Here is a 25,148-nt window from a genome sequence, read left to right as displayed (position 1 = left end):
GCAGCTCCATGAGGCTGGGCCGGGGATTCCTGTTCAACCGGGGACTGGGGTGGAGGCCCAGCTCGGGCCTGAGAAGCCCCCGCGGGTCAGGATCCGTCGCCAGCGGCCTGCGCCCCGGCCGTCATCCGGGGCAAGTGGCCCCACCCGGATCACAGCGCCTCCCGTTACTCTTCTCGCCCCGCCACTCCCCCCAACCCCCCGCCACCCCCCCCGCAACCCCCCTTCGCCATCCCCCTGACATCCGCCATCCCCCCGCCCCCCCACGCCCCCGCACCCCCACGCCCCCGCACCCCCACGCCCCCGCACCCCCACGCCCCCGCACCCCCACGCCCCCGCGCCCCCCCGCACCCCCCCTCCCCACCCCCCCTCCCCCCCACCACCCCCCCTCCCCCCCGCCATCCCCCCTCCCCCCCGCCATCCCCCCTCCCCCCCGCCATCCCCCCCCCGCCCCGCCATCCCCCCCGCCGCCGCCCCCCCCCCGCCGCCGCCCCCCCCCCTTCGCCCGCCCCCCCCTTCGCCCGCCCCCCCCCTTCGCCCGCCCCCCCCCTTCGCCCCCCCCCTCCCCCCCCCCTTCGCCCCCCCCCCCTCCCCCCCCCCTTCGCCCCCCCCCTTCGCCCCCCCCCTTCGCCCCCCCCTCCCCCTTCGCCCCCCCCCTCCCCCCCTCCCCCCCCCCTCCCCCCCTCCCCCCCCCCTCCCCCCCTCCCCCTTCGCCCCCCCCTCCCCCCCTCCCCCTTCGCCCCCCCCTCCCCCTTCGCCCCCCCCTCCCCCCCCTCCCCCCCCTCCCCCCCCGCCCCCCCTCCCCCCCCTCCCCCCCCTCCCCCTTCGCCCCCCCTCCCCCTTCGCCCCCCCTCCCCCTTCGCCCCCCCTCCCCCTTCGCCCCCCCCTCCCCCTTCGCCCCCCCCTCCCCCTTCGCCCCCCCCTCCCCCTTCGCCCCCCCCTCCCCCTTCGCCCCCCCCTTCGCCCCCCCTTCGCCATCCCCCCCCTTCGCCATCCCCCCCCTTCGCCATCCCCCCCCTTCGCCATCCCCCCCCTTCGCCATCCCCCCCCTTCGCCATCCCCCCCCTTCGCCATCCCCCCCCTGGACCCTTTTCTGAAGAAGGAGCCAGATCCGGAATGTCAACTTTCCTGCTCCTCTAATGCTGCTTGGCCAGTGTGTTCATCCAGCTCTGCACCTTAATATCTCAGAATCACCTAATCTTGTTGCTCTGTCCCTTAAAGGACAGTATTTCACATTTCCAAAAGAAACAACAGAATGCATTTAATGGTTATAAAATTTGTGTCCTTGCGTAAAGGTATCTTGTTTAACATGCTGTGAGCATGCTACGGGAAGTTTCAATTTACTACAAGAGTAGTTGTTGAACAAGGTAATTTACTATGGCTGCTGCTGCTTCTGCTTCTGTTACAGACTATGAGAAGACATAGAAATGAAGTGACGGTCGAACTAAGAAAGGTAAAATTCTGCTTTTCCTGCAGTTGTTGCTGCATACTTTTACTTCTTGAGTCAACTGTGGTGTATGGGAGTTACCGGCAATACAGCACTTATTGTCCATCCTGAAACTGAATGGCTTGCTGGGCCATTTCAGAGGGCATTTAAAAGTTACCACATTGGGCCTTGAACCACAAAAGAACAAGACCAGATAAAGATAAATCTCCTTTCCTAGAGCAATTAGTAAATCTCATGGGTTTTAGCATAATTTATAATTTTGTAATTGTCATACTGATAGGGCTTTGAAAACAAACTAACGAAATGACTGAACTTGTATTTTCAAACTACCATAGCGGAATATGTCCTGCAATTCCAGATTATTATCCAGACCCGCGGATTGCTGGTTTAGTAACAAAACTGCCTTGCTGTACCTCTTACTAACATATTGCATGTTTTTAATGTGTAACCAGTTAATTTAGATAATTTAATTGAATGTGTTCTGTACGTGATGTGGTTCTAATCAGTTTAGAGCTGCTGGAGCTTGTTTTGGATATTGTGTTACAAGAGTACATCGTAAAGAAAATGGCCTCTTTAACAATCATTCTCACTCTTAATCTGTGCCTTACTGATTCAGTGGCAAGATAGAAAAACTGCGCTAGATATCATCTGTTCTGGATAGTGTGTCCTCTGACTGTACAACTTTAGTGTTACTTCTAATGTCACACCAGTGATGGCAATTTGATGCTCATGGAACAAGTGGGCAAAATTACACAGCACAGTGGAAACTCTTTGACATGTTGTGCCTGTTTCTGCTCTTTGAGAAAACGATTTAATTAATTGCAGGGCCCTGCTCTTTCCCCATAAACCTGCACATTTTTCCCTTTTATGTATTTACTATTAGATCCACTGGCAGAAGTCATTTCATTCCATATAACTTGCTACTGAAGAAAAGCCCTCAGCTCCACTCTGCTTATTTTGTCAGTTACTTCAAATCTGTGTCCACTGATTATCCACCTTCCATTGGTGGAAGCTGTTTTGTTTTACTGTTTATCAGATTTGGAACACTTGCATTAATTATCCCATTAAACTTGTTGACATTTAATATAAAATTCTTCACTTTTTGGGGCAGTAGATTGATTTCTATAGTTGTAAATCTGTAACTTACAGAAAAGTAACTAAATGCGTATGTAGGATGTTTCTGTTGTGAAAACAGCAGTTGGAAATGGAAAGTTTTTTTTTTGTTAGTCATGTGCTTGACAAGGTGAACCAAACCAGAGGCTCATTATCTCGTGCCTGAAAATTGGGCACAAACTCAGCAAAAGTAATTTTGGATGTCAGGGTGGTGAGATCATTGCTATCTTTTGAAGTAGGGCTTTAAATTTAGCGGTTGGTCACACTATTGAATATTTCACCTTTTCCTCTTATAATAGAAATACATGATTTGCAAGCTATTGAGTTCATTTACATGGAAGAGCTCCATCTCAAATTTCTTTAATTGCACATATTGTGTTAGATGTGACTGTAAGATATTCTTCTGGTCTGTAGAGGCAACATTACACAATGGGCAGTCACCCAATGTCGATATGTTTGCTTACAGCAATAAGTGCCTTGAAAGAGTTGAGATGTGCTTGTGAGCTTTTACTGGTTACTTGTCGGTACAAAACACATCTTGATCAATGATGCATTTCAAGCTCATACAATCTTCATCTCTCAAGCACCTAATAGACTGTAAGTAACATGACTGCATGAAACTTAGGTAGTGCATGCATGATTGTTGTACTTGTCCATTTAGTAATAGGTGATTATCATTTGCACCATTGAGAATTGAGGCCAAATAGCATCTGTAGTTGCAGTCAATGAATAGATTTGCAGTATTTTGTCTGTCTGCAAGCTATCATAATAAGTCAAATGTAAATTGTTAATTAAGGTTTTCTTTGCTATTTGCAGTGCATGATTAGGATTGTTTGATCACCGTCCAAGCATGCAGTCATTCTATCGCAAGACTTTTAAGATTTGGTTCTTTTTTGTGAACGCAACACACTTGACTCACTATTGGCCTTGCAAAAATGAATGTGCAGCAATTGTCCTCCAGTGTATGTTATTTCACTGATGAAACAATATTTATGACAAGGTGATGAATAAACCAGATGAGAAGTTAGATTCTGTTTTGAAACAAAATGTTCAGTTATCTGTTGCTAATTGAACAGGGGTGGTTGAAATTTGAACAACCTTTCCAATCATCCATAACACAGTGTGGAGCAAGAGGAATACAGCAGGCCAAGGCAGCATTAGAGGAGCAGGAAAGCTGACGTTTCAGGTCGGGACCTAATCTGAGGCCTTTGAATTAGGTACCTTGACAATATACTGGATGACAAAATCAGCTTCATCACTTCACTGAAGAAGGGTCTAGGCCCAAAACGTCAGCCTTCCTGCTTGGCCTGCTGTGTTCATCGAGCTCTACACCTTGTTATCTCATCACTTTGCTGTTTTTATAATAAATTGTAAAACAGATTGTGCCAATTAGCAGATTTCCTGATTTTTATTTCTCACTTTTCCAAGAAAGCCACATTTATGAATAGCTCCATACTCTGCCTTTTTGATTAACTTTATAATTTCTTCTCCTATTTCTCAAGTGTTTGCCTGTACACTTGTGTACAAGTGATTGTACACTGGGCAATCTGAGCAAGCACAGCCAAAGTTGTCCACTTGTTAGTTACCTAAGTTCTTGGTGCCCTCTTTACTCTGGTTGTTCTGTGCTGTCAAAGTTACTCATGCTGTCTAAATTACAGGCATCAATCCTGATTTAGAAGTCACATTCGTATCTAAGTTTAAAGCTGTTTTGTTGAAATTGCACACCAGAGATTTGAGCATGTAACCTAGACTGGCGTTCAGTGTTCTACTGCTTGTGATGTCATCACTTGAATTGAACTCTCTGCTCTTATAGAAATTCCTATTGCACTACTTGAAGTGGAGAGTTTCTCCTGTGTGAGGGTCAGCGTTTATACCTTCGCCAACTCCTAAACAAGTTATATGGTTATTATTTTGTTTGTGCGATCTTGCTCTGGGCAAATCGGTTGCTGCATTTCCTACACAAGAGCAGCTGCGCTTGAAAAATATACAATTAGCCTTAAAGTGTCTTTTGACATACTGAGATTGTGAAAGACATGATATATGGACATCTTTATTCCTGATCTTTTTATGGAGAATTGTGTATCACTTGGAATTATTCCAGAAACATGGAATGTACATATGTAGTTTATAATATATAATTTGTTGAAGTCCTGGAACAATCTCTGACAGATAATTTTAAAATTATGTGTTGGCATAGGAAGCTGGGGAAATGCTTTTTTTTAAAAACTGTATTGTGAAGATTGATGTGTTACTTTCTTTCACATGGAATCATGTAGCACAAAAGTGGCCGCTTAGTTCAGCGTGATTGCGCTGCCTCTATGAAAGGGATCTCCAATTAGTCCACACCCTGGTCTGTCCCTGAAAGGCCCTTGTTGATTTGGTTGTTCCAAGTGAAATACTTGATTTCTGTGTATGATTTAGCATAAATAGGAAAATGCAAGTTTGATGGCATGTGAACTTAACAGTTTGGAAGGGTTTTCATGGTTATTCGTCCTGGAAGTTGAAATGTCAAGAGATGTGTGTGTTCACCTGCAGAAATAGATTGTGTATCTGAGAGGATTTGAATGAGTATTATTTAAAGGGTGACAAACTTGGAGCATGGATCAGTACTTGGAACTACGATGTTGTGGCCATTATGGAGACTTGGATAACACCGGGACAGGAACGGTTGTTGGATGTTCCGGGGTCTGGATGTTTCAAAAGAAATAGGGAGGGAGGTGAAAGAGGTTCGGGAGTGGCATTGCTAATCAGGCATGGTATCACAGCTGCAGAAAGGGAAGTTGTGGAGGAGAGTTTTTCCACTGAGGCAGTATGGGTAGAAGTCAGAAACAGGAAAGGAGCAGTCACTTTATTGGGAGTTTTCCATAGACACCCCCCCCCTCCTCCTCCCCGGGTAGCAACAGAGATACTGAGGAACAGATTAGCAGACAGATTTTGGTAAGGTGCAGACATAATAGGGTTGTTGTCATGGGTGACTTCAACTTTCCTAATATAGACTGGAGCCTCCTAAGTGCTAATAGTTTGGATGGAGTAGATTTTGTCAGGTGTATCCAGGAAGGATTTCCGACTCAGTCTGTAGATATGCCGACTAGAGGGAGACCATATTGGATTTGGTGCTTGGCAACGAACCAAGTCAGGTGTCAGATCCCATGGTGGGAGAGCATTTCGGTGATAGTGATCACAACTCCCTGACCCTTACTATCGTCACGGTGAGGGATAAGAGCAGATGGTATGGGAAAGTATTTAATTGTGAAAGGGGGAATTACAATACTATTAGGCACTACAGAGCACCAATTGGGATCAGATATTCTCCAGGAAATGCACGATAGAAATGTAGAAGTTGGTTAGGGAGCATAGGCTACAGGTACTGGATGGGTTTGTCTCACTGAGGTAAGGAAAGGATGGTAAGGTGAAGGAACCTTGGATGACAAGACATGTGGAACACCTAGTCGAGGAAGAAGGAAGTTTACTTAAGGTTGAAGAAGCAAGGATCGGACAGGGCTCATGAGGTCTACGAGGTAACCAGAAAAGAACTGAAGAATGGACTCGGAGCAATAAGTGGGTATGAGAAAACCTTGGCAGGTAGAATCAAGGAAATCCCTAAGGCATTCTTAGTTAATGTGAGGAGCAAGAGGATGGCCAGAGTGAGAGCAGGGCCAATCAGGGATAGTGGAGGGAACTTGCATGTGGAGCCAGAGGAGGTAGGGGAGGTCCTTAATGGATATTTTGCTTCAGTATTCACCAGTGAGAGGAACCTTAATATTTGTGAGGACAGAATGAAACAGGCAGATATACTTGAGCAGGTTGTTGGGAAGGAGGATGTGCTAGAAACCGTGAAAAAACATGAGGATAGATACATCTCTTTGGCCAGACGGTATATACCCAACGTTACTGAGGGAGGAGATTGCTGCCCCTTTGGCAATGATCTTTGTGTCCTCACTGTCCACTGCAGTAGTGCCAGAAGATTGGAGGATGGCAAATGTCATTCACTTGATCAAAAAAGGGAATAGGGATAATCCTGGTAATTACTTCTGTGGTGGGCAAATTATTGGAGAGAATTCTGGGAGAGAACATTTATGATTTGGAAAAGCACAGTTTGATTAGAAATAGCCAGCATGGCTTTGTGAGGGGCCGGTCATGCCCCAAGTCTTATTGAATTCTTTTGAGGATGTGACAAAACACATCGATGAAGGTAGAGCAGTGGATGTGGTGTATATGGATTTTAACAAGGCATTTGATAAGGCTCCATGTGGTAGGCTCATTCAGAAAGTAAGGAGGCATGGGATTTGGGGAAATTTGGCTGTCTGAATACAAAACTGTCTGTCCAATAGAAGACAGAGGTTGGTAGTAGATGGAAGGAATTCAGCCTGGAGATTGGTGACCAGTGGTGTGCCACAGGGATCTGTTCTGGGACCTCTGCTCTTTGTGATCTTTATAAATGACTTGGTTGAGGAAGTGGAAGGAAGGGTCAATAAGTTTGCCAATGACATGAAGGTTGGTGGAGTTGTGGACAGCGTGGAGGGCTGTTGTAGGTTGCATTGGGACATTGATAAAATGCAGAACTGGGCAAAGAATTGGTAGATGGAATTCAACCCAGAAAAGTGTGAAGTGATTCATTTTGGAAGGTTGAATTTGAATGCAGAACACCGGGTTAGTGGCAGGATTCTCGGCAGTGTGGAGGAACAGTGGGATTTTGGGGCCCACATCCATAGATTTTTCAAAGTTGCTACCCAAGTTGATAGGGTTGTAAAGAAGGTGTATGGTGTGTTGGCTTTCATTGGCAGGGCAATTGAGTTTTTGAGCCGTGAGTTTGTGCTGCAGCTCTATAAAACTCTGGTGAGACCACACTTGAAATGTTGGGTTTGGTTTTGGACACCCTCATTATAGGAAAGATGTGGAAGCTTTGGAGAGGGTGCATAGGAGATTTACCAGGATGCTGCCTGGACTGAAGGGCAGGTCTTTTGAGGAAAGATTGAAGGAGCTAGGGCTTTTCTCATTGGAGTGAAGAAGGATGAGGGGTGACGTGATAGAGGTGTACAAAATGATGAGAGGCGTAGATAGAGTGGATGGTCAGAGACTTTTTCCCAGGGTGGAAATGACTATTATGTGGGGGCATAATTTAAAGGTTATTGGAGGAAGATAACAGGGAGATGTCAAAGAGAGATTCTATACACAGTGGTGAGCGTGTGGAGTGCGCTGCCAGCAGTGGTAGTGGAGTCAGATACTGTAGAGACTTTTAAGTAACTCTTTGACAGGCACATGGAGGATAGTAAAATGTAGGGTATGCAGGGTAGGTTGATCTTAGTAGGATAATAGATCGGCACAAGGTTGTGGGCTGAAGAGCCTGTGCTGTTCTGTTCTATGTTCTATGGCTTAAAACATAGCTAGGATATCACAAAATCCTTAGTGTGGATGTAGGCCATTGAGCCCATTGAGTCCGCACTGACCCTCTGAAGAGCATCGCACCCAGACCCATCCCCTACTGTATCCCTGTAACCCAGCATTTCCCATGGCTAATTGACCGAACCTACACACTTGTCACTACAGGCAATTTAGCATGCCAGTCCACCTAACCTGCACATCATTGGACCGTGGGAGGAAGCTGGAGCACGTGGAGGAAACCCACGCAGACACTGGGCGAATATGCAAACTCCACACAGACGGTTGCCTGAGGGTGGAATCTAACCTGGGTCCCTGGCACTGAGGCAGCAGTGCTAACCACTGAACCACTGTGCCGTCTTGTGATTTGCCAAATATTTTTATCACTGAAGATGCACTGAGGACAATCGTATGTGCCTCCCTCACATTTTTTTTGTATGTCAATTTCTGTACAACATGATTGATCACAATCTGTGCAGAGGGCTGAAGCCCCTTGCAGAGGGACTGTTGTGCTTGATGAAGATAACGGATCTTGTATTGACCTGGTTTTAACAATGTTCATGGCTTCTTGGATCCACTTGGCACGATTTTTACTTGTCTAAAGTTGACTTAAATCTGCAGAATACTTCTGGCTGGATGTTAAATTTTCATAAAAGCAATAAACCACACTGGATTTTTGTAGCACTTTTCATGGTTTATTATGCCCTCACTGTTTTTCACTTCGTGCTGTACTTTCAAAGTGAAGTCACTGTGGTAATGCGGTGACCTGTTTCAGCTGGTATGTACGTAATGAGATCTCTCAATGGGATAAATGACCAGATAATCTCTCAAGTGATGATGTTGGCTGAAGGATAATTGGCCAGGATAATTGAACTAACTTATTTTTGTTCAAATAATACCATGGATTTTAAAAAAAAACTGCTCAAGCAAGCTAGCTAATTAGTTCACGTGACTGAAAATCATTGATGGAGAATTCAAATCTCAAACTGACAGTATAAATAAGGCACTGCCTGACTGGAATTATCTGTAGTTGCTGGTCTATCTTTCTCTTGCTGTCGGCATCTGCAGCACTAAAATTCTGTGAGTTTCCTGAAACTAGAGCGTGGAAACTATACTGACAGTCCAGAGCCTAACTGTATAAAGTGGGACTGCTGCAATGCTGCTTAAGGACTGCCAAGTGACGTAATTCTTTTCCCTACTCTGATTGAAACTATGTATAAAACATTCATTTGTAATGATCAAATTGGTTCTCTGCTTTTAGATTCAAAAACAGAAATTGGTTGAAAAACTAAAAGGGGTCCTGTAGTATTTGTGGGAGAAAACAGTTAACATTACAAGGCCAATGATTCTTTATCAGAACTGGGATGTTTGGATGTGGAATAACAAAAGTAATCCCAAATTAACTTTGTGAATCCTCCACCTAGCTAGCTATAGCAGTTTGACAGGGTTGGAGTAACTGGTTGCTCGTGTAATTTTATTGCTTAATTGACAATGTTTCTTAAAAAAAATCTTGTGCTCCATGTTAATTTTTGCTCAGCATGCCACACAACTTAATGTTGGGGAGTATGCAATTTGATGGATTTCAGTGAATTAAACATTAACTTTGTCACGTAGTGTGAACAGCAGTTATCAGTGATAATGGGAACTGCAGATGCTGGAGAATCCGAGATAACAAACTGTGGAGCTGGATGAACACAGCAGGCCAAGCAGCATCCCCGGAGCACAAAAGCTGATGTTTCGGGCCTAGGCCCTTCATCCGAAGCCTTTGTGCTCTGGGGATGCTGCTTCGCCTGCTGTGTTCATCCAGCTCCCAGCAGTTATCAGTGAAGAAGTTGATTGTTGAAAAACGGTATTCCAAATGTTTTCAGCCAACGAAAGTCCAATATCTTGGAAGCAAATTTCTCCAATTACCAAATCTAGTAACATAAGAACTAGGAGCAGGAGTACTTCAGCCCCTTGAGTCTGCTCCGCCATATGATATCATCATGGCTGGTCTCATCTCAGCCTTAACTCTACTTTCTTGTCCACACTCCATAACCTTTGTTTCCTGCTCACAATTTCTCCTCATTTATGTTTTAATTCTGTTACTCCTTAACCTAAAACAATGACTCTCGATTTAGATTGCCCCAAATGAGGAAGCATCCTCTCCAACTCTACTTCGTCAATCCCATTTAGTATCCTATAGATCTCAATTAGATTGCCTGTCCTTCTTATGAACTCGAGACCATAGGTCTAAACTGCTTGATCTCTCTTCACAAGACCCAGTGTCTATATTATCTTTGATTTTCTTACTTAGCCATGGATGGTTTTCCCCTCTTAACAATCTTCTCTTCCTTTCTTGAATGTATTTTAGTTTGGAGCAGTTGAGTATCTCCTTAAACATTTGCCATTGCTCATCAATTGCCCTATCTTCTAGTCTTCCTGCTTGGTCCACTAGGGCCAGATTTGTCCCCATCTTTATGTAACTACATTTGTTTAATTCTAGAATGCTGGAGTGGGATTCCAGTTCCTCTAAATGAGTTTGAAATTATAGTGTGCTATGATCATTCTCTTCAATAGAAGATTCTTTAGACTGAGATCACTAATTAATCCCACTTCAATACGCAATGTCAAATCTAGAGTGGCCTACTCCATGGTTGGTTCCCTAACGCATTATTCCAAGAAACAAACTCTACTGTACCTATTATTCAATTAACTCTTTTGAGGCTACCCTTCCCAATTTGATTAATCTGGTCTTTATGCATTTTAAAATCCCCAATGACAACTGCAATTCTTTTACAAGCCCCCAGTATTTACTGATTTATACCATGCGCCAGTGTGGGTCTATTGCTTAGGGACCTGTATTTTTCTCCCACCAGGGACGACTTTTCCTTGCTATTTCTTAATTCTGCCCAGACTGATTCTATGTCTTGATCTCCATTGCTGATTTCATTTTTCACAACAGCACTGCTTTCATCCTTTACTAGCAAAGCTATGTCAGCTCCTTTTCCTCCTTCCTTCTCCTTCCAAAACATTGTTTGCCCTTGGATATCGAATTCCCAAATCTAGTTTGTCTGCAACTGTCTTGTTTGTAATTGCCACTTAAACAAACCCATTTGTGCTCTTAACTCATTAACTTTACCCTGAATACTAGATGCATTCAGATACAAAGCCTTTCAGTTTGTTCTATTATCAAATTTCCCTACTCTTGTATGATTCCTTAATAAGATATAAAGTTCACGTGTCTTGCCCCTTCCTTTTATTTTCTGGTATCAGTCAGATTCATTAACAACCTGCACTTCTCCCTTCTCTTTTAACTTTGATTCCTAAATGTCCGTGCAGCAGAACCTGCCCCTTACTATTTAGTTTAAAGCCCTATCTGCATCCTTAGTTATGTGATCCATCAAGACTCTGGTCCCAGCATGATTCAGGTAGAGCCCATCCCATCAGAAAAGCTCCATCCTTCTCCACTACTGGTGCCAGTGTCCTATGGTAATGTGGAGAATTAGAAGTAAAAATTAATAGGAGACTTTAAAACTTTTTCTCCTGTCTTGATCCCAGCTAATGATATTGGAATCGCAGAATTGTGCATTCACAGATGATAATTTGTTTTGTTAATTCAATGAGGTAATCAGTTACAGGAACACAGACATGCAATGCTCAGACTTAGCTTTAGCAATAAAACAGCAGTTTAGTACACAAAAGAAAATATGAACTAGAATAAACCAAGCCATATACATTTAAAGCAATTTGAAAGGTTTTGAAATGCACTGTGGAAATGCAATTCCATTGACCTCAATACCATCACTATATAAAACTCAAGCAGTGGAGAGAATTCAATTCTGTCGCATTTATAGTTTAACTTAACTGTTCCTCTAACCCCCAGTCTTGAAAGCTTAGTATCCTTGAACTTGATTAGTCACAAAGCTGAGCTGCAACTTTCTAAGCTTCAACTAATTCCTTAAGGTTCTATCCAAACACTTTTGGCCTCAAACTTTTAACTAGCATCCTTATGCTGAGGTAACTTATTTTGTAACTTTTCAGAACTAACTGTTTTCTACCGGAGAAGCTGTTCCTTACAAGCAACTTTAACCAGGACTTGTGTAAACTGACAAACACAAATTTTCCAAGCCATGGGTTTTTCCCTAAAGCAAATGAAAATAATTTCCTGAGCCCTCTAAACAGAAAGTAAACTAATTCTCTTCAATGTTTACTCTGTGGAATTGTAAAACTCTTCCCAATGTAAACAAATTCCCATTATCTCACTGGTACTCCCCTCATACTACTGGTGTTTAAAAAAAATATTGTTAATCATTAAACCCTCTTGTACGTGCAGACCAAAATCCACATGCTCTCGGTTCAAAATCCAAGAACTAAAATAAATGACATGAAAACATTGGCAAAATGTATACTGATCTACACTTAACAACACATTTGCAAAACAGCTAAGGATCTAAGGCTTACAGGGTGTGTAATCCTATTGTCCACTTGTGTTAGCAGACTTGAGCTGAATTTTGCTATGTAGCTGTGTAACTGATTGCGCTCGCTCCCTCCAGTGCTGCACTATCCCTGTTTATGGCCATGATTTACTACCAAGTGAATAACATGCTGGGAACTTGACAGATGGCGCAAACTAGTGTGTAACCGTTACGGCTAGCTGACAGGAAAAAAAACATAATTTTCATGAGTATAATGCCTTTTATGTTCTGGAAAGATTCACTTCACTGTCAACAAACTATTTGTGAAGTGTGCTCAGCCACTTGTTTCATAGGCAAATGCAGCAGCCAGGTTGTGCGTAGGAAAACCCAGAAACACCAGTTCGATAAAAGTTTAGATAATTTCTTTTTGGTGGTTTTGGCTGGCAGATAAAATGTTGGCTATGAGAAAGGAAACCTCCATTCCGTCAACCCAAAACTTGTTTGGATCATGGCTGTTCTGGACAATAAACCAAACTTTGTGCTGTTGAAAGTGGCTGAAGTGAACCAGATAGGATCAGTATGGTATTAACAAGGTGTATAGAACGTAGAACATAGAACAGTACAGCATAGTATAGGCCCTTTGGCCCATGATGTTGTGCCGAACTTTTACCCTAAACCTTAGGTCTGTCTTACCTCCACCCCTACCTTATACTAACATCCGTATGCCTGTCTAATAGCCATGTAAATGCCCCGAATTAAACTGACTCCACTACCCTCTCCAGCAATCCATTCCACGCTCTGATTAAAGAACCTACCCCTGACCTTGATATCTAACTCTACTCACTTTAAAACTATGCCCCCTCGTAATAGCTACCCCCATCCGAGGAAAAAGTCTCTGGCTGTCCACATTATCTATACCTTTGATCGTTTTGTACTTCTCTATGAAATCACCTCTCATCCTTCGTCTTTCTAAAGAGAAAAATCCTAGATCTCTCGGCCTTTCCTCGTAAGACCTTGCCTCTATTCCAGGCAACATCCTGGTAAATCTTCTCTGCACCTTTTCCGTCTTTCCTGTAATGAAGCGACCAGAACTGGACACAGTACTCCAGATGTGGCTGAACCAGGGTTTCGTATAGCTGGAGCATAACTTCACAGCTCTTGAACTCAATCCCTCTAGTAATGAAAGCTGAAAAGAAATTGATTTGCAGCACATGCAGTGTTTTGAAATCATTCGCAATGCTCAGCTTTTATATCTCGTACTAGTCAAAAGGGAGAATAACTGACCACAAACGGAACCTAAATGTTGCAGCATCTTCCTTTTGCATCCAAACCTTTCCCTGTGCTTGGTACTGCCTTACTTAGATTTATCATTTGTGGCTTTTCTGAGAGGATTATCATTTGAGGTCCTGAGATTTTCAGTTCTGCACTCTTGTACGCTTACACCTGGCATTCTGGTTTCGTCCTGGTTCCTCCAGTCCAACATGATTTAGGGGCAATTTGGAAAAATCCTTTTCTGTTACTGTTAGTGAGAGAGGAGTCAGACACTTTTTCTAATGTCCACTAGCGGTTTTGAAGGCCATGAGGCTGAGAGTTCCTGCGTATGTATGGATGTGTAATACAGGCTTTTTTCCCCCCTCTGCTATCTTTCTGGAGGAATGGCTGTCATCATGTTGTTTCCCTGCTGTACTTGTCCATGTAAATGCTGATTATCACAGATTCAGTGTCAATCCACAATCATGTCCACCCTGCAGAAACATGATGTAGTTAACACAAGATTACTTGTTCACTGTTTGCTGGTGTCTGTGGTATAAGAAAGACTTGTCTGTTGTCTTGTTTAATGATCATATGATCAGGTTAAATCCTATATAACACTAAAGTTCAGTCCTCCTTATGGAATTTATGTTTATGTATTCTTCAAGCTTATCTTTGCAACTCACTGACAAAAGTGAAATTTAGAGTAACTTTTACATGAACTTGCAATTTCATGAACCAAAAGTTGTAAGTCTTACTTTGTTACTTAGCCATACCATTAATTTTAACATTGTGTAATGTGCCTGTACAACTTGATAGATTGCTGCGGAGTTTACCAGAACCGCAGAAAATTAAGTATTGAACGCAGTTATACCTCAAGACAAAAAACACTGTGGATGTTGGCAAACTGAGACAAAAGCAGAATTGCTGGAGAAACTCAGCAGGTCTGGCATCAACTGTGGACAAGAAACAGTGCTTCATGTCCAGTACGATTCTTCAGAACCCCGTCATTAGTAAAATCTTGCAAATTCAACCTTGGTAAATATTTTCATTAAATAAGTAGAGCTACTGGACAAAAATCTTAAAATTCCATCCAAAAATCAATAACAAAGTAATTTTTTTTTTACAAAAAAAATCACTTTCCTAACACCATCTGCAATATTTGTCCAACTTGGGAAGTTAAAACATTCAATTAAATGAAACATGACTGGTGCGAATAACAACTGAGTTGTCATCAGCTTTGAGGCTAATGCTATAATCCTAAAGAAGAGTCTTATTAAACCCAAAATGTTAATTCTGTTTCTGTCTCTACAAATGCTGCCAGAGCTGCGAGTTTTTCTAGCATTTTGTTTGTGTGCCTGTTAGTGTTTTGAAAGACAGTAAAATTGTCACACAGTGGCACTTGCAGTATCTGAACAACAGGGAGTTACCTCCGTCCCCATTTCACTGTGAGTACATGGCAGGTGATTGGAGTTTATCCAAAATTGGGTTGTACATTATAAGATATGGCATTATTAAACCAGCTCTTGAGAGCAAAACCTTCCTGGCTCGCTTAATCTCCGAGTACCAAGTTATTATTTATCATTCATTTGTAACTTCCAGATCAGCAGTAGTTTGTGACTACAATGATATGATTGTGAGACCAAGTAGAGATAGCAATTGAAAAATGACTACTACCACCACACCAAGTCAGCGCAGGTCTTAATGACAGATATTTCCCTAAGAACAAAATGCTCGTGTATGTATATTGTATAGGTGAGAAAAATGTGGGAGGTTTCTTGTATTCCTGAATTTACCTGCCTCATTAAGTTTACAGCAAGGAGGAAGTGTGTGAGCACTACTTTGCTAGATTATACAGGAGAGGAGGAAAAGAGCCTTAGAATTTTAGTGACTCTGGTTCTTTGAAAGAAGCTGGTAATCAGTTGGATTTTCAATGACAATCTGGCGCTTTCCTGGTTATTTTCTGGGCCTGTCACAAATTCCAAAATTTATTGAATTTAATTTCACTGTTGTTCATTGGTGGCATTTGAATTAATGGTGCATTGTAAGTTTAACAGTGTGATGTGAGTTCGCATTAAAATAGCACTTTAGTCCTGCCTTCAAACTAACCAGTTTTATGAACTAGATCAACCAAATAGGAGTTTCTTTCCAATACTCTTCCTATCCGCATCAGATTGTCATTGAAAATCCAACTGATTACCAGCCTCTCTCAGAGAACCACAGCCACTAAAATCCTAAGGCTCTTTTCCTTCTCTCCTGTAAAATCTAGCAAAGTAGTGTTCACACATTTCCTCCTTGCCGTAAACTTAATGAAGCAGGTAAATTCAGGAATAGAATATTCAAATACACTCTTCCTTTCTGCCTCAGTGACCTGAATTATAGGGCAAATAAACTCAGAATACCAGAAACCTGAAATTGGGTAAGTGATTTTGAATGTACGAAGGACAACATTGAAGCCTTGGGAATTGCAAGCTTCCAAGGGCGGTCACTCGTTTCCAAGTCTTGCTAATTCAACCTGATAAAAGTCCAGATGAATAATAAAGACCGTTATTAGTTTTATGCAAACTAGCTGCAATTTAAAAAAGCGCAGCTGGTTTGCAAGACAGAGTAATGTCCGTAGCATGGGCTCATTTCCTGCCCTGGGTGAGGTTATCATGAAGAGTTTCCCTCCTCAACCTCCCTCTTTGCCTGAGGTGTGGTAATCCCCACGTCAAACCACCACCAGTCATTTCTCTCCAATGAAAAAGCAGCTTTGTGGTTCAGACTTTGGCGACTTGTCTTTTATAGTTTGAAGCAGCTTGTTTCTCAGCATATTAGCTTTTCCTCATTTGTTTAGATTTTTTTTTCTTCATCTCAAATATTATTAGGCTTTACCTTCAAAATTGCCTGTCTAATTGTTGCAATGCTTGTGTTCTGAATTTTCCAATTTTTTTGGAATCTGGTTTTCTGTGCAGTCATTATAAGTCCACAGTAAAGTTTGAAATCAATTTGTGATTGATCAGAAGGCCAGGTCAAACTTGTTCTCAGTTCTCACCTTTTCACCTAAGCCCAAACTCATTTAATGTTTCTTCTCTGTATAAAATTGTGTTTTCCATGAGACCCATCTCCTGCTCCCTCAATCATATTACTCTTAAGCTGCTGACCACGCTGTTGACGTTAGAAATGGTTCTTTTTCTTCCCAAGTACTATATCTCTCCACTTCAAATCTGCTGTTACCATCCCTTCAATAAATTCACCATCTGTGCATGCTTTGCCTTGTCACTTTCAAAGTATTGTCATTTCTCAAGTCTGTACAATTTACCTAACTCTAAGATTGATTCTCTAATTGAGTTTCTGCCACTGTTTCGGTATGGAAATAGCCCTCACTAAATTCACAAATTGCATTGTTTGTTACTTAAATTTGTTCATAGAATGTGGCAAATATTTTGAGCTCTTTGAAGAGACGCCAAGCAGGATATATCAAGAAGATATAGTGCATTTGGGTTTCAAAATGTTTGAAGTACTACTCATAAGGCTACTGAATAAGGTAAGAGCCCATGGTGTTGAGGGTAAGCTAACTAGTAAGAACTGGATAAAGGGAGCACACTCCAAATGGCATTCTGTAACTAGTGGAGTGCCACAGGCATCAGTGCTGGGGCCACTATATTTCTTGGAATCTAAGTTATTGACTTGAATAAGAAAAGTGAATATACTATTGCCAAGTTTGCAGATGGCATAGTCCCCACAGGAATATAGACACATTAAATAAGTGGACAAAAACTTGGCAGATAGAATATAGTATGGGTGTATGTGGGTTATTCACATTGGCAGGACGAATAGAAGAGTTAAATATTATTTAAATAGAGAAGAGACTGCGGCACAGAGTCCTCGTGCATAAATTTCAAAAAGGAAGCATCCAGGTTCAGCCAATAATCAGGCAAATGGAATGTTGGCCTTGATTTAAAAGGGGAGGGAATATAAGGATTGGGAGGTCTTGCAAAAACAATACAAGGTCAGAATGCATGTGGAATGCTGTGAACAGTTTTTTTTCTTTTCCTAAAGGAGGCAGATCAGAGATGGTTTTCTAAACTGACCCTACTTTGTGGAGGGATTTTCTCGTGATGAGCGGTTGAGTAGGTTGTGCTTGTGCTTGTACTGACTGGTGTTTAGAAGGATGAGAGGAGACTTTATTGAAATAAACAAGATTATTCGGGGAACAAAGTACGTGAGTTGTTACTGCTGTTATGGAAGAGTCTAGGATTAGAGGACATAATTTTAGATTAATTGCCCATTTAAAACAGATGAGAGGAATTTCTTCTGTTTGAGCGCAGTGAGTCTGTGGATTTCTTTACCAGAGCTCTGTTGAGACTGAACCATTGGACATATTTGAAACTGAGAAACACCAATTTTAATCAAAGGCTATGAGAATAAGGTAGGTGAGTGTAGTTTAGGATTATCAGATCAGCATATCTCATTGAATGGTAGAGCAGACTTGATTAGGCTGAATGCCCTACTTTTGCAACCTACGTTTTATTAGTCTTATGAGTGCTGCTGGCAAACCCCAACATTAATTGTCTCTTGATAACGTAACGGTGAGCTGCCACCTTGAACAAGTGTAGTGTGGTACTGATATCTCACTTTTTATTGGAAAGGAATTAGAGTTATTTGACTTTGCAGTTATGAAGGAATGATAATACTTTTCCATGATTTTGACAGAAGTCATGGGCTTGGAAAATGCTGTTGAAGGAACCTTTGTGATCTTTTTTGAAGAGAGTCAGTTTGATGGTACACGTTGCCAAAGGGTGCCAGTCATACTGTATGCTTTGTTTTGAATGGCGTTGAGCTTGAATGTTGTCGTAGCTGTAATCATTCAGATAACGTGAGAAGCATTCTGTTGCACACCTTATTTATGTTTTGTAGATGACAGACAGGCTGAGTCACCAACAACCACATTTCCCAGTCTCTGACCCACTGTTAAGTGCAGTATTTAAATAGCTATTTCATTTGAGTTTCTGGTGAATGGTAACAGTCAGTCTGTTGAACCTGGGTAGTTCAAGGATGGTAATGATACTGAATGCCAAGGGGAGATGGTTAGATTCTTGGACACTTGAGATGGTCAACACCTGGCCCAAGTAACTGTGATGAAGGAAAACTGTTCTTTCTCATCTTTCTCCATTGATATGAGAACTTTGGCACATTTGAACACACCTTCCTTGACTATCTCTCCAATTCTGTGTATCTGGCTGGGTCTGCATGCCTGGTTCCATCTTTGGCTAAATCATTGTTCTCAGAATACGCGGCAATGGTTTCTGTTCCCTGTCTGCAACTTTACTTCTGGAAAAGGATTTCAGGGATCCATCTTTAATCTTCTCCTATTTCTCATTTGCATGCTGCCCCTTGGTCACATTGACTGACTGTTCCACTGTTTTTGTATTATTATGTTTTGGAGGCAGTGTGCTGGAAATCAAGCTGTGCTCTTCTGGAGTCGTCATAAAGTCTAAAGATTTTAGTACATGGAATTTCACAATTTATCTTTTTTTTCAGACCCAGGTTAACACCATGGACCAGATTTCTGCATATAACGAGAATTACTATATATTGTAAGTCAATAGACTTTAGTTACAAGTAAACAATCAGGATATAACTTTTTACTAGTTAAGACTATAACTCCCTTAAGCTCCCCTACACGTAGATTTTACAGACATGAAAAATATAAAGGCAGAGGGAAAGACTGGGAAGGCATTTCAGTGGTTCCTCTCCATAGGATTTGCTGAGAAGATTCTTGTGATTATCAGTTCACTGTTTTTCAATCTTCGTCATCTAGATATGATGATCTGTTTGAAGGAGGCATGGGGTGATTGGTTCCCACTTATGAAGGTCTTTGACTGATCAATTAAAAGTTGTAGTTTGTAGCAACTGTTAATAGGGGAAGCAAACTGGCTGTCATCAGGTTAGAGATGTAGAGCAAAAACAGCTACTTTTCCTTTGATCCAATGGTTTCTGCCAAATCCTTCACACCTCTAAGCTGTTCCTCAGAGAAAATTGCATAGTTTTTGGCACGCAAAAGGCCTTTATCATCTGTCACTGGTCACTAGTCCACAGACCAATCAGCTGTTTGTTACAAGCTAGAGCTCCATTCATCGGCACCTCTTGGCCCCAGTTCATGTAAAAAATAGGCTTCCATTACTGCTTAAACAAGCAGATGTAAAAGCACTACTTATAATAAATGTCAGATTATTTGACTTTAAAAAGCGCAGCAATGCTTCAACAATCCTATACTTTTAAAACAGTTCTTCTCCCATTTCAGTCCGAACATAAAAAGGTATGATCTTTACAGTAAGCTCAAACCCTTTGTTTCTGACAACCACTACAAAGTGAGCAGCAGTTAAATACTCCACTTGGAATATTGGAATACAATAGCTTCAGTCTTTTTAGATGAGCAGTCTGAAAATTGCTGTTGTGTGCAGGCTCAATTCCCCAGCCACTGACTAAATCCTGTATGGTGATTGTTCAATGTTGAATTAAACCTGACAGCATTTTATTTCAGATTTCCAGCATCACCGGTGTTTTAATTTTATTCACAACCTTGATGTCATATTCAACCCTGAAATGAGCTATCACTGCCGATCCGTGAAGAGTACCTGTTTTTACCCCTGCAGTGCTGCTTGATTCCACCTGTGCTGATGAACCTTGACTGCAGAAACCTTCATTCATGCTTTGGTTATCCTTGGACTTGACTTTTTTTTCCATTGTAGTCCTAGCCAGCCTCCCTTATTCTGGCAGGACATTGATTAGGCCACTTTTGGCATACTGCATGCAGTTCTGGAATCACTGTCATAGAAAGGATGTTGTCAAACTTGAAAGGGTTCAGAAGAGATTTACAAGAATGTTGCCAGGGTTGGAGGATTTGAGCTACAGGGAGAGGCTGAATAGGCTGAGTCTATTTCCTTTGGATCGTCAGAGGCTGCAGGGTGATCTTCGAGAGTTTTTACGAAGTCATGAAGGGCATAGATAGCTTGAATAGCCAAGGTCTTTTTCCTGGGGTGGGGGAGTTCAAAACTAGAGGACACAGGTGAGAAAAATGATATTTAAAAGGGACCTAAGGGGCAAATTTTTCAAACCGACAGTGGTGCATGTCTGGAGTGAGTTGCCAGAGGAAATGGTGGAGGTTGGTACAGGAACAACATTTGAATGTGATCAGGATGGGTATATGAATAGGAAGGGTTTAAAGGGACATAGGCCAAATCCTGCAAATGGAATTCGATTAATTTAGGATATCTGGTCAGCATGGACAAGTTGGACTGAAGGGTCTGTTTCTGTGCTATACAACTCTATGACACTATCTAAAACTCTGTCTTTTCTCACACCGAGTCCTGTTGACATGTTACTCCTTGCTTGCTGGCTTATATAAACTCCTGTTTAAGCAATTACTTTCTGAAAATTTAAAGTTAAAAGTGTATTTGGGATAGTTTCTTAAACTATGTTGTGGATTCCACCAGGGATCAGGCTATTTTGAGTCCCTTGTAGTGCAATAGTGTCGGTGTCTCCTGGCCAGAATGCCTGAGTCCAAGACCCATGTCTCTTGGTAATGTCTGATAATATGTCCAACCAGTTTGATTCAAAGTTATCTTTCTTTCAAAGGCTTCCCTATCTCAACACTCTGGGGTATCAACATATCTCTAGTTCTTGACTCTCAAGCTCTTGCTCATCATTGGTGTTTACAGTTTTGGCTACAAGATCTAGACTATGAATTTTCCTCTTTAAGCTGCTGTATTAATTCCCTTCCCTCCTTTAGGATACTCCTTAAAACCCATCTTTTTGGCTGACTGTTTTGTCATCTGACCTCATATCCACTTTCATGGCTCTATGCCAGATTTTGTTCTGTAAGGCTCCCGTGAAGCCCCGTCGATTGTTGTATTATGGTAAGGTGCCTTATAAATACAAGTTGGTTTAAGAACTGCTGCAGCTCTGTTCAGGAATATGAAGTTGTGACACCCAATTATGACTCATTTTTCAAAAGTAAAGCAGACAACCCTTTCACCAATTCTCTGAATAATAACACCACCATTGTGATTACTTGCTGACAAGAATTTGGTCGTCCTCCTAAAGGTATTTTAAAAAATCTCCAGTTCCTTCTTATTACGTAATATTACAGAAAAATAGTTAGATGCTGGATTTACTGGAAAAAGAGGTCAGGGAGAGGACCTGGGCAGAACTGTGACAAAGCCCATGAATAGACAGGTTCCCATGGCAAACGCCTGTTATTTTGAGGAAGTCAGTGGAGTCAACATAGAAGCTGTTGAACAAGTTCAACCCGGCAAAAGAAGACTGCGACAGGTAGAGTCTCATTGAGCCTCTGAACAGGAAGCAGTGGGAGCATGCATGCTACTCTGAAGGAAGATGGAGGTTTTGGAGGGCAAGCCGTCCATGGTGAAAGTGCTGTTTTCATATCTGTTGGTCAACCAGTCATTTTGCCAAATGGGAAACATTTAATTGTACTTGGAGGCAGTTAACATTCACTTTAAATATTCCTATTTACAAATATATAACCCTTAAACAACCACATTTTACGTGGGTCAGACTTGGTAAGGATGACGAGTTTTCTTCCCTGAAATATATTTGTGAACCTGATATCAAAATGAAATTTTCAAGGTGAGTTTGACTGGCACCAGTTCTCTGTTTGAGAATTTGAATTAATTTAATGTCTCAGTATTTAAATTTTTACTCTGATCCTGTGGATTACCAATGTGTAATATAACTACTACACTACCTACACCACTTTCTAGCAGCAGTTGTGTGGTGATAGGTGTGCCAAATTATATTCTCTGCCTATATTGAATATCACAGCTGAATGGACTGTGCTTTGCCTGGTGTCTTGTTGGAATAAGAGCTAATGGGGCACTCAGGTTCTGTTAATTGAAACGATATGGTGTGATAATACATGGAATAATGTAGGTTAAAATTATTACTGTGACCTGCGTAAAATAATAATGGGAAGAGAACCCAGAATGGAAGTCATGTAGTGCAGGTCATTTCACACACAAACAACCCTCCTGGAATTCTCTCATTATTATTTCTTAAGCATATTTTTAAGAAGTCTGAGAATGAGGTTGTCTGTAGACAATAGATTGCAGGTGAGCAAAATTGTAGCATGGTGCTTGTTTCCTACGGCACAGTTTAAAAATTGTGGGTTTAGATTTCTTTGCCTTTAAGCCAGTAAAGTGATGTCACAGTCTGTTTCTAAACAGCCATTAATGATGGCTTGAGTATGAGTGGGTGGAATTATTAAAAGTTGTAACATATATGCTGTTTGATTAAATGATCATTTGACAGAAAAGAGTTAACAGCCCTAGTTTTTGGCTCACTGTTTGTCCAAATGGGGCATATTTCATCTGAAGGTGCCTTACTCACAATAACTTTGTTACACCTGCTTAGAGTGGCAGCACATCGTGTTTGCAAAATTTAATACACCATATTACACTTGCAATAGTGTCCCTGCTGCACACACCTCACTTCCTTGAGTAATGTTAATCTAAAATCTGTTTACCATTGTAGACCTACCAATGTTCAGTGTCTGATTGCTTCTTTCATGAGGTAGCTTCACAGCATGATCAAGATGTGCTTTTGTGTCAAGGGCATAACGGCTCCAGCTGCTTAATTATGAGTAAGGTGGTGAAGCGCAATTCTGTCAGATCAGCTAATCTTTGTGGTCAAGACTGGGTATTGGATCGTAAATATTGGAATGGATGTGTTTCACAGTCAAACCTGAATCTGTCTTCAGACAACCTCATTCTCGGACTTCTTAAAAATATGATTAAGAAATAATAATGAGAGAATTCCAGGAGGGTTGTTTATGTGTGAAATGAACTTGCTGAGGAAGGGATGCATGTAGGTACAATTACAACATTTATAAGGCATTTGGATAAGAAAAGTTTGGAGGGATATGGGCTAGGAGCAGGCAGAAGGGCTAGTTTAATTTGGGATTATGTTTGGCATGGACTGGTTGGACCGAAGTGTCTGTTTCTGTGCTGCATGACTCTTGTTGTTAAGACCGGGTTAGCAAACCAAACCATATTGTCTCATTACCACTGGATTTGCAAAACTAAAATGAAAACAGCAATCCTCAAAAGTGCTCTGTTGTTCCTAAGCAGATTTTACGAGTAATAGATTTTGGACATTTGTTATTATGAACATAACTTCAGCAGAACTACAAAGTTATCTAATATCTACGATCTAAACCCGATCTTCTTTGATCTTGAATGATCACTCTGTCACCAACAGACAGAGTTAAGGGACAAGTTTAAAGGAAATAACTTTCTGTCTGGATAAATGTTTCAACAATGAATACCAAGCCTTTGTGAAATCCTTGGATGTTGGGCTGGGTTATCGGAATGCGGGACTAATTATCTTTGAATAGCTTCTGCCGACCTCTGGAGACTTTAACTTCAATCCTACTGATTGAGATTGTTTTCTCAGAACTTTCAACAAGTTGATGATTAGAGAGAGCCAAACCCAAAAAACAGCCAAGGAAGCTTCCAGAACCAGACTGGGTTTTGGGCAGAAAGCAATCAGAGCCTGTTCACGCTCTGTTTTCTCTTTCAGCATTCTCTGCAATTGGCTAGCCAGTACCAGTCCTTCTTCGATTTGACCAATTTAACACCCACCCAGCTGCCAGTCCCCAAGCATAGCAACATCGCAGTGCAGAAACACCTGCAATGTGCTTAGAAGCAGTAATTAACGCGTTATCTGTACAGGCCAGTTCTCCATAGTAAATATCTGTCATATTTTCTCTCCTCGTTTTTAAAACCGGTTGCTGCTCAAAGTTCAAATCGACATCAGAGTTATGGGAACAGGCCCTTCAGTCAAACTTGCCTTTCCCACCCAGTTTTCACAATTTAAACGAGTCCCATTTGCCTGTGTTTAGTCCATATTCCTCCATACTTCTTCCATTCATGTACCTGTCGAAATGTTTCTTAAATGACAAAATTGCGTTTGCTTCCACCACTACTTCTAGCAGCCCATTCCAGACACTTGCCACCCTCTGTGGATAAAATTGTCCCCCTGGATTCTTTTGTGTCTCTTCCCTCTCAATGCATGACTTGGTTCCAGACCAAAAATGAGAAAAGTAAAATAAAAATAGTGGTGCTTTCTCAACGTACAAGTGGATAAGTACATGAATAAGAGATATTTTGGAGGGATACAGGCCAGGAGCAGGCTGGTGGGGCTAGTTTAGTTTGGGATAATGTTTGGCATGGACTGGTTAGATCGAAGGGTCTGTTTCCATGTTGTATGACTCTGACTTGTGTTAGAAAGAGCTCTTTCAATAAATTCAATAACCAATAAATTCAAAGTGGAGTCACTGTTGTGATGGAAGCAACACACCACCCAATTCGCGCACAGCAAGCTTCCACACAAAGTAATGTTGTAATAACCTGATCATCTACATTTAGTGAAGTTGATTGGGGTGATAAATATTGGCCAGGATGCAATTGATAACTCCCCTGCTATTCTTCAAAAAGAGTGTCACAGTTCTTGTATAGACAATAGGTGCTGGGATAGGCCATTCGGCCCTTCGAGCCAGCACC

At 41.8% G+C, this 25,148-nt stretch overlaps 1 protein-coding gene across 1 annotated transcript in view; it reads left to right on the top strand.

Annotated features, from left to right (window-relative positions):
- Nucleotides 1–25,148, top strand: part of kpna3 (karyopherin alpha 3 (importin alpha 4)) — a 97,902-nt gene that overhangs the window by 277 nt on the left and 72,477 nt on the right. The window contains exon 2 of the mRNA XM_048540400.2: nt 1,406–1,450. Within this exon, the coding sequence (XP_048396357.1) occupies nt 1,406–1,450 (45 nt within the window). The remainder of the gene's footprint in view (nt 1–1,405; nt 1,451–25,148) is intronic.

The sequence above is a fragment of the Stegostoma tigrinum genome, chromosome 12 (assembly GCF_030684315.1).
Source record: "Stegostoma tigrinum isolate sSteTig4 chromosome 12, sSteTig4.hap1, whole genome shotgun sequence".
Taxonomy (NCBI): Eukaryota; Metazoa; Chordata; class Chondrichthyes; order Orectolobiformes; family Stegostomatidae; genus Stegostoma; species Stegostoma tigrinum.
The sequence above is the reverse complement of the archived record's forward strand: the minus strand, read 5'-3'. Positions and strand labels throughout refer to the sequence as shown.